This window comes from Phyllobates terribilis, unplaced genomic scaffold, assembly GCF_046119375.1.
Source record: "Phyllobates terribilis strain yellow unplaced genomic scaffold, ASM4611937v1 Scaffold_3__8_contigs__length_932513732, whole genome shotgun sequence".
NCBI classification, from domain to species: domain Eukaryota; kingdom Metazoa; phylum Chordata; class Amphibia; order Anura; family Dendrobatidae; genus Phyllobates; species Phyllobates terribilis.
The window spans coordinates 443,513,158-443,527,681 of record NW_027362763.1 but is presented as its reverse complement, the minus strand read 5'-3'; the positions used below and the strand labels follow the sequence as shown (position 1 = coordinate 443,527,681).

Here is a 14,524-nt window from a genome sequence, read left to right as displayed (position 1 = left end):
TTTAACCTGCAATAAAGTGTACTGACATTCAGAATCGTCTCAGCCATTTCCAGGTCATATTTTTCAACTGCTTAGCAATCCTATCATTATTTCACTGTAATGAGGGGATAAAGGAGGGGGCACAGCACTTTTCCTAGCATTAATCTGCAAGCTGCCACTATGTCAAGTAACACAGTAATCATGTCACTAAATAGGTGTGATGGCTCCAGTCCAACAAAACCAGCTAAATGTCAGCATATCAAACACCCAAAACACAGCACAGCTCAGAATGTGGGTTAAAAGATGTTTTGCAGTTTTTTTTTTAGATTCCCCAAACTTTCCATTTAAGAAAAGTCAACACAATTCATTACTCATAAAAAAAAAATTCTAAAAATGTCTACTGGAAAACATTTGACATTTGTTCTTTTACACTTGATAAAGACGCCGGTACGGCGTTGAAACTATTGTTTAGCGAATTCGTTCGGCATTTCAAATTCGGGTTCGTGTTCGGGGTTCCGGCTTGTTCGCGCCAAAAAATCGGCTCTGCCCATGAACATCTTTGATTTGCCACGCTGTTACGCAAATCTGCGTGACCTTTTTCTCACATACATGTTCTTCTAACTGGATCTCCTACTGGAAAACAAAATGATAGGGAACAAACAACTTTGGGAAGTGACGGCTCTTTTGCAGATCTAGACAATTGAGGCCAATTCTTAGAATAGGCTCTAAATGTTTGATCAGTGGAGGTTTGACCTCTGGGACTATTGACTGTTACAAAAATGAAAACAACATAGTTTATAAAGGCACATTGGTGTATGCACTGTATATGTGTAGCTGTGCCTGGTTCTTGAGCTTAAAGGGGTTGTCTTTTGATCCTATTTTCAGGAGCACCCTGCTCCTCAGCCCCATGACTTCCGGGGTGAAGTACGCTCCTGAACACTGACAGCATGGCTGAGCTGTTAGCTAAACTGCTCTCCCATGCTGCTACCAGAGGCAACTTTACCTCTGCAGCATGGGTGAAGCATAGGGGCACTGAATCTGGCCAGCTCAAGAGATCGGGCTAGCTTCCGGGCAGCACTTGCCAGCTGAATAACAAATAGCTTGAAAGCGCGCACTCTCTGCCTAGGAATCTGGCCAAATCTGAGATGGTCGGTAACTTTGACAACAAGCTGTACACTACAAAATTAATAATCCTTCAGTTTTTGAGAACAGAAAGAATTTATGATGAGAGGTTACCTGCAAAGCTGCTTGCTTTTATAAGCATTTTGCAATTGTACCCATTTAATATAATGAGACAACCTGTACCTGTGCAAACAATGAAGGTTTCAGAAAAACAGGTGTTACTTTATCATGCTGATCCCCAACTATGAAATATTTAGGGGCAGTAAAACACATTTTATGTTCTAAAGGCCACACTGTAATTGTGGAATTGGTAATATGTTAAATAGTTTGTAATTATTATAAAGCAGATGCATTATAATAGGAGATAATGCTAGAACTGTTTTATATGCTGTAAATAGTTTTAGAATGTATCCTTAAAATGATTGAAGCTCCATTATTGGTATATGGAGCTCGAAATTCTCTGCTTTTCACACAATCATATTATAAATGAAAAACTGCTGACTGTCTTCAGCCCTTACAATAGAGAGCACATATGTTTATACTGTTTTCCAATTAAAAAGAGGGTTTGTTCATATATTTTGTTTGCATTTAGAGTGTACACTAGAAAAGCCTCTAAATTATTATATACTTTAGCCATGTTTCCTTATGTGTATGTCAAATGAAGGCCAAAAATGCCATTTAAACATAATATGAATTAGATGACAAATCTAGCAATATAAATACTTATGTAGCAGGCCCCCTCTAGTGGTAGCAGACAGAAATTTGAAATTTAAAGGGTTAACTGTACTTTCAAGTAACTTACAAATAAGCTGTCATGTGTATATGAAGAATATCATTATTTCTGCCATTATATCACTTATATCCGGCATGTTCACATGTTTATCCTTTGCAGACTCTACTTCTTAATTTGCAATCTACTTTTATCTGGTGGGAAGAGACTAGCTGCTATTATTTATCCCAAACATAGCAGATGTATTCCTGCTCTTCATTCTTTAGTTAGCACACAGAGAAAATCAGCAGCAATGTGGAGGAAATTGTACAGCAGAACTCATCAGTGTACTGTAGATGTGAATTCACCTCTAAGGTGAGGTAAAAGACTTGTTAGAAACCTCAGCACGATCTTTCTGTGTTTCTCTCTCTCTGTCTGTTTTCTCACTATGATCCTCACTTCTGCTCACACTCATCTTCATATAGTATAATAGGAGGTGTAACCTGTCCATCCTGTATTGAGCAAAACTAATTTGACTTTATTTTCAGAGTGGAGTTCAGGTGGTTGAAAGAAGGGGGAAAAGGAGCTCATTAGTGGAGAAAAACGCAGATGTATAACAAAGTTTTTTCTTATGTGTTTGCTTGTACTATAGATATGTACAAACCAATGGTTTCCACTGTAGTGCTTTGGGGTCCATCATAGTGTCTATCATTTTGGGGGAAAAGACTGGACTGCATGACGTTTCCTCTGTTATAAGTGATGAATTGTGCAATTGTGAGATTCCAAAAGCAGATATGAATATATCTTATTTGACGAGTGTAAATGTGTCTTTAATTAGGCGTATTTAGGCTTAGTGCCTAGGGCAGTATGAGCTGTGAATACAGCTCTGCAACCAGACCTGCACTGCAATACAGAGAAATTCTACAACAATACAAATATATCCCCAAAGTCCCTGGTTGGGTATTGGGAATAATATCTCCAACCATTTTTGGTAAACTATGATATACAGGAATAGAATGATTACTTAAAACCTCTAGAAAGCTGGTCCTGTTCTTAACTAAGAAGTGGATGGACGCGTTTCTGCCTTTTGCAGCAACATCATCTTGCAGTTCATGTTGTTTTGCTCTGAGCATTACACTGGATACCTTTGTTTCCAAATATAATCCACTTCTAGCAAATTAATTTGTTGAAAATGGTAAAAAAAATTGAAAAGTAAAGTATATCAGAAAGTTGTACAATATTTAGCAATTGAAGAGCTTTTCAAGATCAGACCAAATTGGGCCAAAGACAGGTAACGATGTACAATAACAAAACAAGCATCACTTATCTGACTTTGTTTACAGGTCTGTAGTGATAACATCTTGTCTACAGCTTATGACTGCTGCAGCCAATCACCGACCTTAGAGATATATGGCACAAGACTATAGAGGTTACCTATTGGCTGTAATAGTCATGTGTTTAAGATGGTCCAACGCCTTAACCCTTTATATTATGTAAGAAAACTACTTTAAGTCTTGTAAATTTTAGGCTGTAATTGTATTGCAGTGTCAACTCAGGAAAGGCCAGTGCCCTACTAGAGCACATAAGATGTCAGGAGAGGTCATTATTTGGTTGAACATTATTTTCTACTTAAGTGTTGACATCGCACAGGGCTTGCAGAGACATCATCCATTCTCAGCAGGTTAACAGTATAAATGTGTGTATAACTTTTAGCTTGACTGACCAGCCATGTTATATATATATATATATATATATATATATATATATATATATATATATATATATATATATATATGAGGGCCAAGAAAAATCTTCCTGATGGGATACCACTTTGGGACTGCAGTGTTTTAGCTAGAGAGGTGAACCACTGAAAAAAGTAACCCTCACTCTGTACCTGAATTGTGTGTAAACTGCTAGATACCCCAAGGATAATAGGATTACAGTAGGTGAATAGACAATCCCTTTATGTCACTGAGTGGGCACAGAACACCAAGTAATTACTTGTGGCAGGTTAGTATATTATCAGTTGCTGATGCAGTAGGTACTTAGTATTGTGTGTTTCTAATAAGTCACAGAGGGGCACAGTGATGTCATGCATCCTAAGCATGTGGATGGCGATGTCAAAAACAACAGTCTAGTCATTCATACTACAAGACAGGCTACAGCAATTGTATGACATTCAAGATATATACAGTTAGGTCCAGAAATATTTGGACAGTGACACAAATTTTGGCATTATACCCTTTAACTAAACATATTCAAGATACAGGATAACCATGATATAGCATAAAGTATGAACAAACAGTTAATAACCCTACAAAAATATGTCACTTTAATTAAAATATAATATCTTTATTAAATCTTGCTTATAACAAAATCATATAAATAACATATAATAAGATCATAGAAATGCAAAGCATAAAAGCGTGAATATATGAAAGTTTTCAATTATAAATAGACATGTCAGTACAATACTTAAAGAGGTTGTCCGATCTAAAATGAAAAGTCTGCAGTCACTCTGTGTGTCTACAGACCTTTGAATCCCCCCAGCCCAGGCAATGTGCACTGTGAGGGGATGTATGCGATATGCATACACCTGGGCAGAAGAAGCCTTGTGGGCGCAGCCTCACTTCATATAAGTATATTGTGTGAGGCCGCACCTGTTAAACAGCCACGCCGACTGGACGGTTGCGTCCGCTAGATGGTCGCACCCTCGCTCCATACACTTGTATGGAGCAAGGCCGCGCCCACTAGACACTTTCTGCCCGGGAATATGCATATCGCATACATCACCACTGTTCCCGGCTCACAAACTGGCGAATCCTCGCAGAGCACAGTGTGTGCAATGGGGGGATTCAAAATTCTACAGTCACACACAGTGACTGCAGACTTTTCATTTTTTACCGCACAACCCCTTCAATGTGTATACATAGTCATAGTTTTAGCCGTATATCACAAGTTGAGCATCACTATCATAAACGTATGTGCGCAATATGCTCAATATGAAATTATAATAACTAAGACAAGATGATAGATCTGGTAAGGTGTGATATAGTTACCCTAAGGACCATATGAATTTTCGCACCCCGACAAGCGTTTCGCCTGCTGCTTTCTTGAGGGGATGTTCGAGAGAGCAAGAGGCAAAAAGAGACCATTCATATGGTCTTGAGGTAACTATATTGCACCTTACCAGATCTAACATTATGTATATATGGCTACAGCTTTGACTATGTATACAAATTAAGTATTGTACTGGAATGTATATCTGTGATTTAACACATTCATATCCCCAACCATATATGTCCACTTTTATGCTTTGCATTTCCTTGATATTATTATATGTTATTTATATGATATTTTTATAAACAAGATTTAATAAAGATATTATATTTTAATTAAAGTGTGACACATGTTTGTAGGGTTATATTCAAGATACAGTTATATAATCAACATGTGCTTAAAGTGCAGACTCTCAGCTTTAATTTGAGGGTATTCCCATCCCAATTAGTAAGGGTTTAGGAATTAAAGAACTTTAATATGTACTGCCTCTTTTTAAAGATACCTAAGGTAATTGGACAATGATCTCAAAAGCTCTTTGATGATGGACTAACGGGGAATAGCCCAAGTAGCCCATTAATTAAGCACGGAAAAGGTCTGGAGCTAATTCCAGGTTGGCATTTTCATTTGCAAGCTGTTGCTGTGAACCCACAACATGCAGTCAAATGAGCTCTCAATGGAAGAAAATCGGACCATCATTAAGAATCTATGAGAGAGACAGCAGTAATGTTATGAGTGGCCAAATCAATAGTTTGGTACATTCTGCAAAAAAAAAAAAGCAGTGTGGTGAGCTTGGGAACAGAAAAAGGATGTCCTCGGAAGACAATAGTGGTGGATGATCACAGAATACTTTTCATGGTGAAGAAAAACCCCTTCACAACATCCACCCAAGTGAATAGGCAAGTAGAAGTAAGCTACTGGAATAGGCATCTTCCATTCTGGAGGAATCAGAGTAACCCTTTAAGGCTCGGTTCATACCTGCGTTTTCAGTTCAGTTTTTCTGTTCCGTTTTAGGAACAGGTAAAAGTAATTCATGCATAAAACAGATCCATTACAAAATAGACACAACCTGAAGAAGAAGGGCCCCAATGACTATAAGGGGGGGGGGGGAGAGTCTAGTTTTGTTCCGAGATGGAATACCACTTTAAGTGTCTTTGAAAAACCTACCTGGATCAGATACTGAGAACAAAGGTTTAAGAGCTCAAGTAACTGTAAATGACTGCCAGCTGCTAAAACATCTTGAATCGCTCCTGGCTCCAATAGTATCTATTAAAACAGAGGAAACATGAGTCATCAGAATGATGGCAATAAATACACTATCATAAGCGCAGCCTGCTCCACAAGCCAAAGAGGAATATCAGACTTGATAGAATCATTAGAACGTTAAATGAACAAAATCAGATTTTAGACATTAGATCTAAGACATTTTTAAAACCATTTCTCAGAAAAATACATCCTAAAACCCTGTTAGATCGCTCAATTATTAAGTTATGTCGGAATATACTGTCGTTTTTAATATCAGTTGCTTGGGTCCTGCCAAAGAAGCTCTGCCGATCAGTAAGCAGAGGCAATATTTGCCACGCGACGGGTACCACATTAAAATAAATGTGTAATCAGAAGACATATTGTTTGTTTCATTTTTTATATTATTTTTATAAAAATGCGAAAATCTGGCAATTTTCAGATTGAGCACTAAACTTAATATTGGGCTCATATTTCCTTTTCAGCAGCCATATTACCACCACAGGCAGGATTACAATGATAGATAAAACCTACATATAGAGAACACAAGATCATACTATTCACAATAAGTGATGGTCACACCTCACCTCCTCCCCCTCTCCGCACAATGACCTCTGCATAGGTTATAGTGACCTCTGCACAGCTCAGGGCCTGACTATTCTTGTCTGTATTTCATTCTTCTGCTACAATGCATAGAAAATAAAAAAGATCTGGAACCAGAAAATTAAAAAAAAATGTTTCATTTTCTGAAACATGGTTTTAATTATTAAAAAAGTCTGGTTTTAATTATTAAAAAATTATAGTATCACATATAGATGAAACATTCCCTTTAAACACACTTGTAAAACAACTATTATATATTATTATTATATATATAGCACTATATGGGATCTTCATATGAATAGTTGACATGAGTAGGAGAAAGTGTCTAATTTTTCTGAATGATTTATCACACATTGTGTGTGTTTGTCACAGTGACTGACAGGTAATCAGGCTGCCTTTACTAAGTTTACACTATTAGTTTCCACTAATAGACAGTGTAAACTTAGTTCAGGCAGTCAGAAGTTGTGCTAAATTTATTACAGTAACACTGGCAGTGTGATAGAGTTAGATATTCTTAAAGGGAATATGTCACCAGGTTTTTGATACGGAATCTTAGAGCAATGTGATATTGGGACAGAGACCATAATTCCAGCGATGTGTCACTTACTGAGCTTCTTACTATAGGTTTGATAAAATCACTGCTTTCTCTGCTGCAGATCTAGCAGTTCTCTCAATGCTGAGCTCTCTATAACCCCGCCCACAACACTGATTGGCAGCTTTCTGATTTTGCATTGTATATACAGAAAGTTGCCAATCGGTGGTGGGGGTGTAGTTACAAAGTACAGGAAGACTACATGGCACGAGACAACTAGACCTGTAGCTATAATCTCCAGCTGACACAACACTGATTTTATTGAAACTACCACAAGTAGCCCAGTAAGTGACATGTCACTAGAATCAGGGTCTCTGCCCCTACATTATGCTGTTCTCAGATTAAATAGCAAATATCTGCTGACAGACTTCCTTTAATAAGACAAGAGTATCCAGTGTGGCACACATTCTTTTTGTTGCATCTGTCAAAAAAGCTGTACTACAGAATTTGTCTCATAGTATGAGCAGTACAACTAAACAAATATAATCCACTGTTTCTTTTCCAACTATTTATTTATCTACTTAAGGCTATGTGCCCACGTAGCGTTTTACAAGCGTATATGCTGCGGAATTTCCGCAGCGTAAACGCTTCAAAAACGCTTGATAATCCGCCCCCCATGGTCCTCAATGCCCATGCTGCGTTTTTTTCCGCAGCGTTTATGCTGCGCTCAAAAATCCGCAGCATGTCCATTAATTTTGCGGACACGCAGCGTAATCGCCGCCATTGACTTGCATTGGACCGCGTGACATCCGCATCACTACATGTGCACAAGCGGATATCACATGGTTCAATGTGCGGATGGTACCCAAGTCTGGAGGAGAGGAGGCTCTCATCCAGACCTGGGTACCATAGAAACTGTAAAAAAAAAGAATTTAAAATAAAAAATAAAATTTATACTCACCTTCCGGTGTCTTCCCGGTGTTCTCTCCGCCGCGTCCGCTCTCTTGCACTGCTCCCGTTGTTGTGAAGGACCTGCCATGATGTCACTGAGTCATGTGACCCATCACATGGCTCAATGAAGTCACCGCAGGTCCTTCACACCACCGCGAGCCACCCAACACACCGGACGCGGCGGAGAGAACACCGGGAAAACACCGGAAGGTGAGTATGAACTTTTTATTTTTTATTTTTTACCATTTTATTCTTTTTTTTTAACTAACTTGGTCACACTACTATAAGTCCATGCCGGTTGCATGGATTTATATAGCGTGAACAAGTTGTCAAGCAGTTTTCTAAGTGATGCTAAAATCGCTTGAAAAAGAGCTTGATAACCCGCATGCAGAAATGCATGCAAAAACGCTTGACAAACGCTTCTACCTGGCAGGAAAAACGCATGTAAAATCCGCATGCGTTTTTCCTGCCAGGGAGAAGCGTAAAAAATATGCTTCATTTCCGCAACTTGGGCACATAGCCTAACAGCATAAAAAAAACATGTAAAAAGTTCTGCGTTATTAAAAATATAATATTTTAATTTCCTCCCAAACGCGCAGTTTTTGTGCTTTTTGTTCCTCGCCTTCCTACAAGAGCCATAACTTTTTTTTTACTTGGCATAGCTGTATGAGGGTTTCATTTTTGGGGGGACCAATTGTAGTTTTGACTGACAGCATTCATTTTACTATACAAAGTACTGGAAAACAAGAAAAAAAGTGTAAAGTGCAGTGAAATGGTGAAAAAGAAATAATTTCCGGAATTGTTTTTTTTATTTTGTTTTTACAACAGTCATTATGCGGTAAAAATGACCTGGCCGAATGATTTTTCAGGTTAGTATGATTACAGTGATATCAAACTCATAACTACTAAAATAGAAAATAAAAGCTAAGAAATTCAGAATTTTGTAAAAAAAAAAAAAAAAAATTGGATTGTGGCAGTTTTTAAAGAGACCCATAATATTTTTCTTTTTCCCCTGGACCTTTTGTAAGGGCTTGTTTCTTGCCAGCTGAACTGTATCTTTTATTGCTACTATACCATATTAATATTAGAGATGAGCGGTGTTCGACTAGAACTGTTCGCCAATCTCAAATTCGAGCTGTTTTGGGCGGTGTTCGAGCCGTTCGACGAACGCGAACGATTTGCAAAAAATTCGGCTGTTCGAGGTTATGTTCGATAACTGTCCGTGCACCAAAAGCGTGTCCTGCATGTCTGGCGCTATTTAGAGCACCAATCATGCAGGGATTGTCTGCCACTCACTGTAATGCCACAGCCATGGTGGTTGTGGCATTACAGTGGTTGCCCAAATTGATGGGAACAGTGCTCACAGTGAAACATGAAAAGCCGGCAATTCAGCAGCGGCATACACCGGTACCCGACAATTTAGAACAGAATGAATAGAGTATCACACATAGATTAGATAGATAGAAACATGTCAGTCACATATATAAGAAGTACAGTGACAGTGTAGGTTACTGTACTTGTCATTTAGTGTTAAAGGATTTATTAAAAAAAATATTAGTGTTTTCATGCACCGTCTCTTTAAAAAAGCCGGCCGGCAATTCAGCATCGGTACCCGACAATTTATAACAGAAAGAATAGAGCATCACACATAGAGTAGATAGTAGAAACATGTCAGTCACATATATAATAAGTACAGTGATAGTGTTGATTACTGTACTTGTCATTTAGTGTTAAAATAAAGGATTTATTAAAAAAAAAATTGGCGTGGGGTTCCCCGTAATTTTAGTCTCTAGCGGAGGTTAAGCAGATGGCTGGGGCAGATGTTTGAAGCCTGGGAAGGGGGTAACACCTTCGGAGCTTCCCAGGCTACTAATATCAGCCCCCAGCTGAATGCCTAGCCTTTACTAGCTATTAAAATGGGGGACTCCCAAAAAATGATGTGGGGTCCCCCCTATTTTAATAGCTAGCAAAGGCTAGGCAGACAGCTGGGGGCTGATATTAATAGCCCAGGAAGGGTGCCATGAATATTGGCCCCCTCCCAGGCTAGAAACACCAGCCTTCAGCCGCCCCAGAAATGGCGCATCCATAGGATGCGCCAATTCTGGCACTTAGCCTCGCTCTTCCCACTGCCCTGTAGTGGTGGCAGTGGGGTAATAGGGCTGGGGTTGATGTCAGCTTATAATGCCAGCTGACATCAAGCCCAGGTTAGTAATGGAGAGGCGTCTATAAGGTGAGTGCTGCCATCCAGCATGCCATCCTTCATAGACACTGCAGAGCGCAGGCATGCTTGCGCTCTGCAGTGTCTCTGAAGGATGACAAGCTGGATGGCAGCGCTCAGCTGTGATCCAGTCTGTCATCTCAATGCCATCCCAGCGTGGGAGAATTCTCCTGCTGAAGCGCTGAGAATTTTCCCACGCTGTCAGTGAGGTGAGCTGAGTTCATTGGACATGACCTCGGCTCATCTTTATGCCAACACAGCCAGACACTGCAGAGCGCAAGCATGCCTGCGCTTCTCAGTGTCTGCTGCATGGCAAGCTGGATGGCAGCGTTCTGCTGCGGTCCAGCCTGTCATGTGAATGTAGCAGAGCTGAAGCTGTCGTGGGAACCATGGAAAGGTAAGGATGAGGTTGCTTTATTATTTTACTTTTATTGCAGGATATCGTTGGCTTCAGCTGGAATGGGCGTGATGGTAAGTATGGTTTAATTTAGAACAATAAAGAATTGTGTCTTTATTTCAATTAAAGGACTTTATTCTGGGTGTTTGTGGTTTTTTTTTTAACTTTGACTATGGGGTTAGTAATGGGGGTGTCTTATAGACGCCTCTCCATTACTAACCTGGGCTTGATGTCAGCTGGCATTATAAGCTGACATCAACCCCAGCCCTATTACCCCACTGCCACCGCTACAGGGCAGTGGGAAGAGCGAGGCTAAGTGCCAGAATTGGCGCATCCTATGGATGCGCCATTTCTGGGGCGGCTGACGGCTGGTGTTTCTAGCCTGGGAGGGGGCCAATATTCATGGCACCCTTCTGGGCTATTAATATCAGCCCCCAGCTGTCTGCCTAGCCTTTGCTAGTTATTAAAATAGGGGGGACCCCACGTCATTTTTTGGGGTCCCCCATTTTAATAGCTAGTAAAGGCTAGGTATTCAGCTGGGGGCTGATATTAGTAGCCTGGGAAGCTCCGTGGGTATTACCTCCTTCCCAGGCTTCAAACATCTGCCCCAGCCGTCTGCTTAACCTCCGCTAGAGACTAAAATTACGGGGGACCCCACATCATTTTTTTGGGGTCCCCCATTTTAATAGCTAGTAAAGGCTAGGTATTCAGCTGGGGGCTGATATTAGTAGCCTGGGAAGCTCCGTGGGTATTACCCCCTTCCCAGGCTTCAAACATCTGCCCCAGCCGTCTGCTTAACCTCCGCTAGAGACTAAAATTACGGGGAACCCCACGCCAATTATTTTTTTAATAAATCCTTTATTTTAACTGTAAATGACAAGTACAGTAATCAACACTATCACTGTACTTCTTATAAATGTGACTGACATGTTTCTATCTATCTAATCTATGTGTGATGCTCTATTCTTTCTGTTATAAATTGTCGGGTACCGCTGCTGAATTGCCGGCCGGCTTTTTTAAAGAGACGGTGCATGAAAACACTATTATTTTTTTTAATAAATCCTTTAACACTAAATGACAAGTACAGTAACCAACACTGTCACTGTACTTATTATATATGTGACTGACAGGTTTCTTTGTATCTAATCTATGTGTGATGCTCTATTCCTTCTTGTCTAAATTGTCGGGTACAGGTGTATGCTGCTGCTGAATTGCCGGCCGGCTTTTTTAAAGAGAGTGTCTTCTGAGCAGTTTGTCAGCTTTTGGACACCTTTGAAGATGTTTTCTATGTGTTTCTATGTGTTTTTGTTTGCCTGCCATTGGTTTTAAGGGTGTTCGACTGTGTTCTAAGGTGTTCGACGAACAGTTCCACGAACATCCCGGTGTTCGACGAACCGAACCGAACCCGAACACTACGGGGGTGGCTCAACACTAATTAATACCATTGTTATATATGGCACTTTTAAGTGTATTTTTAGGGAAAAATACAGTGACCAAAAGATATGATAATTTTGTCTTTTTGATTTTTTTGTGGCATTTAAGAATGAGTTAAATAATTTTATATTTTGATAGATCAGACTTTAAGGCCACAGCCCCACTATCAGTATTCGGTCAGTATTTTTTCTCAGGAGGGGGAGCCAAAACCAGGAGTGGGTGATAAATGCAGAATTGGTGACTTGTTTCTATTATACTTTTTCTCTGATTGTTCCTCCCTGGTTTTGGCTCCCACTCCTAAGAAAAAATACTGACCAAATACTGATAGTGGGGCTGTGGCCTTACAGACACAATATCAAATATATTTAAAAAAATAAAATGTCTTTATTTTTAATTGGCGGGGGGGGGGAGGGGGATGTGATTTAACCCCTTAGTGACCACTAGACGTCTTTTTACTGACCTGGGATGTAAAGGACTAGCATTCCCTTACAGGTGACAATCCTGTAACTGTCACCTGTACACTATAGCTGACAACTTGCTGCATCAGCCAAGATTAGTGTTGGCACCGACCATGGACGTTTAACCCCTTAGATTCTGCTGTCAATAGTGACTTCAGAATCTAAATAGTTAACAGAGTGTAGGGGCTCTCTCTTTAACCCCATCAGCACCCTGAGATCTTGATCGTATGGTCCTGATGTTTGCCATGGCAGGTAACGGCCAAATAACGGCCTTAGAGTCTGCTGGCTATAGTGGCCTGTTCACAAGTTCTCAAAATTTAGGTGGTAAAAATAAACGTTTTCATTCTTGTCATGCCACTTTCCATTACTTCCTGAAAAGAACCAGAAGGGTTAATGAACTACCTGAGAGCAATTTTAAATACGTTGAGGGGTGCAGCTTTTAAAACGGTATCACTTTTGGGTGGTTTCCAACATATAGGACCCCCGAAGTCACTTCAAAACTGAACAGGTCCTTATAAAAATAAGTTTTGTAAATTTCATTGAAAAAATTTAAAATTACTGCTACATTTTTAAACCTTCTAAAATGCTAACAAAATAAAACAACACTTTACAAATGGAGCTGATGTAAAGCAGATGTGGTAATCTCATGTGGTGTACGGCAGGGTGCTGTACTCCTCGCAGTATACAATGGATCTCGCTGTGGTCAGTTCTCTGTCAGGAGAAGAGTCCTCCCTTCTCAAATTACACACCCACATGAAACTCCACAATATAATGTTTTTCCAGTAAATGCCTCCTGGTAGAGGGTGATGATGGTGGTAGTAGTCTGTGCACCAGGGCCCCAGTCATAAAGAAGCCTTAAGAACTTAAACAGAAGTTTCTTTACTGAGGATAATGGGGCAAATTCCTTTTCACAAACGATAGAGAACTGAGGTACAGGACTACACTCATGGTTGAAGACTGCTGTGTACCTGCAGACAGGCCGATCTTGGTAACCTCTGGTTTCATCAAATCTGAATATTTCTTCCTCAGCACTGTGCTCTGCTTCTGACCTGAGGTAATTCTTCCTAATATGAAGACTATTAGTTCCCCTTATTGTGTCGGTCCCTTTTTTAAGCACAGCAGTCAGGGAGAAGGTAGGTAACTCCTTCACCTACAAAATGGCTTCCTCTTCTCAAAATGTCTGGCCACCAACTGCCACTGCAGTCCTTAACTGCGTCACAGGATTTAGCTCCTCCCACTCCCATGTGACTATTAGAGCTGTAGTCATTGGCTGACTGCCCAGAGGCGTTTTTCCAGAAGCTTCTGCATATTAAACAGAGCTGGGTCACATGATCAAGCCTGTGAGAGGAAGATTAACCCTTTTTGTGCTGCCTGTCAGCGGGTCTCACAATGTATTTAAAATGCACAGTTTACACAAAAAAACAGCATTTATATGAAACACACTATATATCTGGTATCTCATAGAAATAGCCACTTTGTGGGATACCACACAGACATGAGGGAAATGTTATTTATTAATGCATTGTGTGGTATGACTATTGGGATTAAAGGGATAGTCATTCAAAGTTTGAAAATTGCAATTTTTAAAACATTTTTGTCAAATTTCTGATATTTTTTATAAAGAAAGGCAAAACATATCAACCTAAATTGACCATTATTATAAAGTATCATGTGTCACAAAAAAACAATCTCAAAATCAATGGGATATGTAGAAGCGTTCCAGAGTTATTACTACATAAATTGACACTGGTCAGATTTAAAAAAATTGGTCCGGTCACTACGGGGTTAAACTTTTATATGTCTATTTTTCTAATATTTTTTT

At 39.7% G+C, this 14,524-nt stretch overlaps 1 protein-coding gene across 5 annotated transcripts in view; it reads right to left on the bottom strand.

Moving 5' to 3' along the window:
* Nucleotides 1-14,524, bottom strand: part of KLHL32 (kelch like family member 32) — a 308,567-nt gene that overhangs the window by 157,246 nt on the left and 136,797 nt on the right. For all 5 annotated transcript variants that reach the window (XR_012318437.1, XM_073675737.1, XM_073675741.1 and 2 more), the window contains one exon: nt 6,035-6,133. Coding sequence is in view for 4 of the 5 variants with exons in the window: in XM_073675737.1 (XP_073531838.1) it covers nt 6,035-6,133 (99 nt within the window). In the remaining variant the exon portion in view is untranslated. The remainder of the gene's footprint in view (nt 1-6,034; nt 6,134-14,524) is intronic.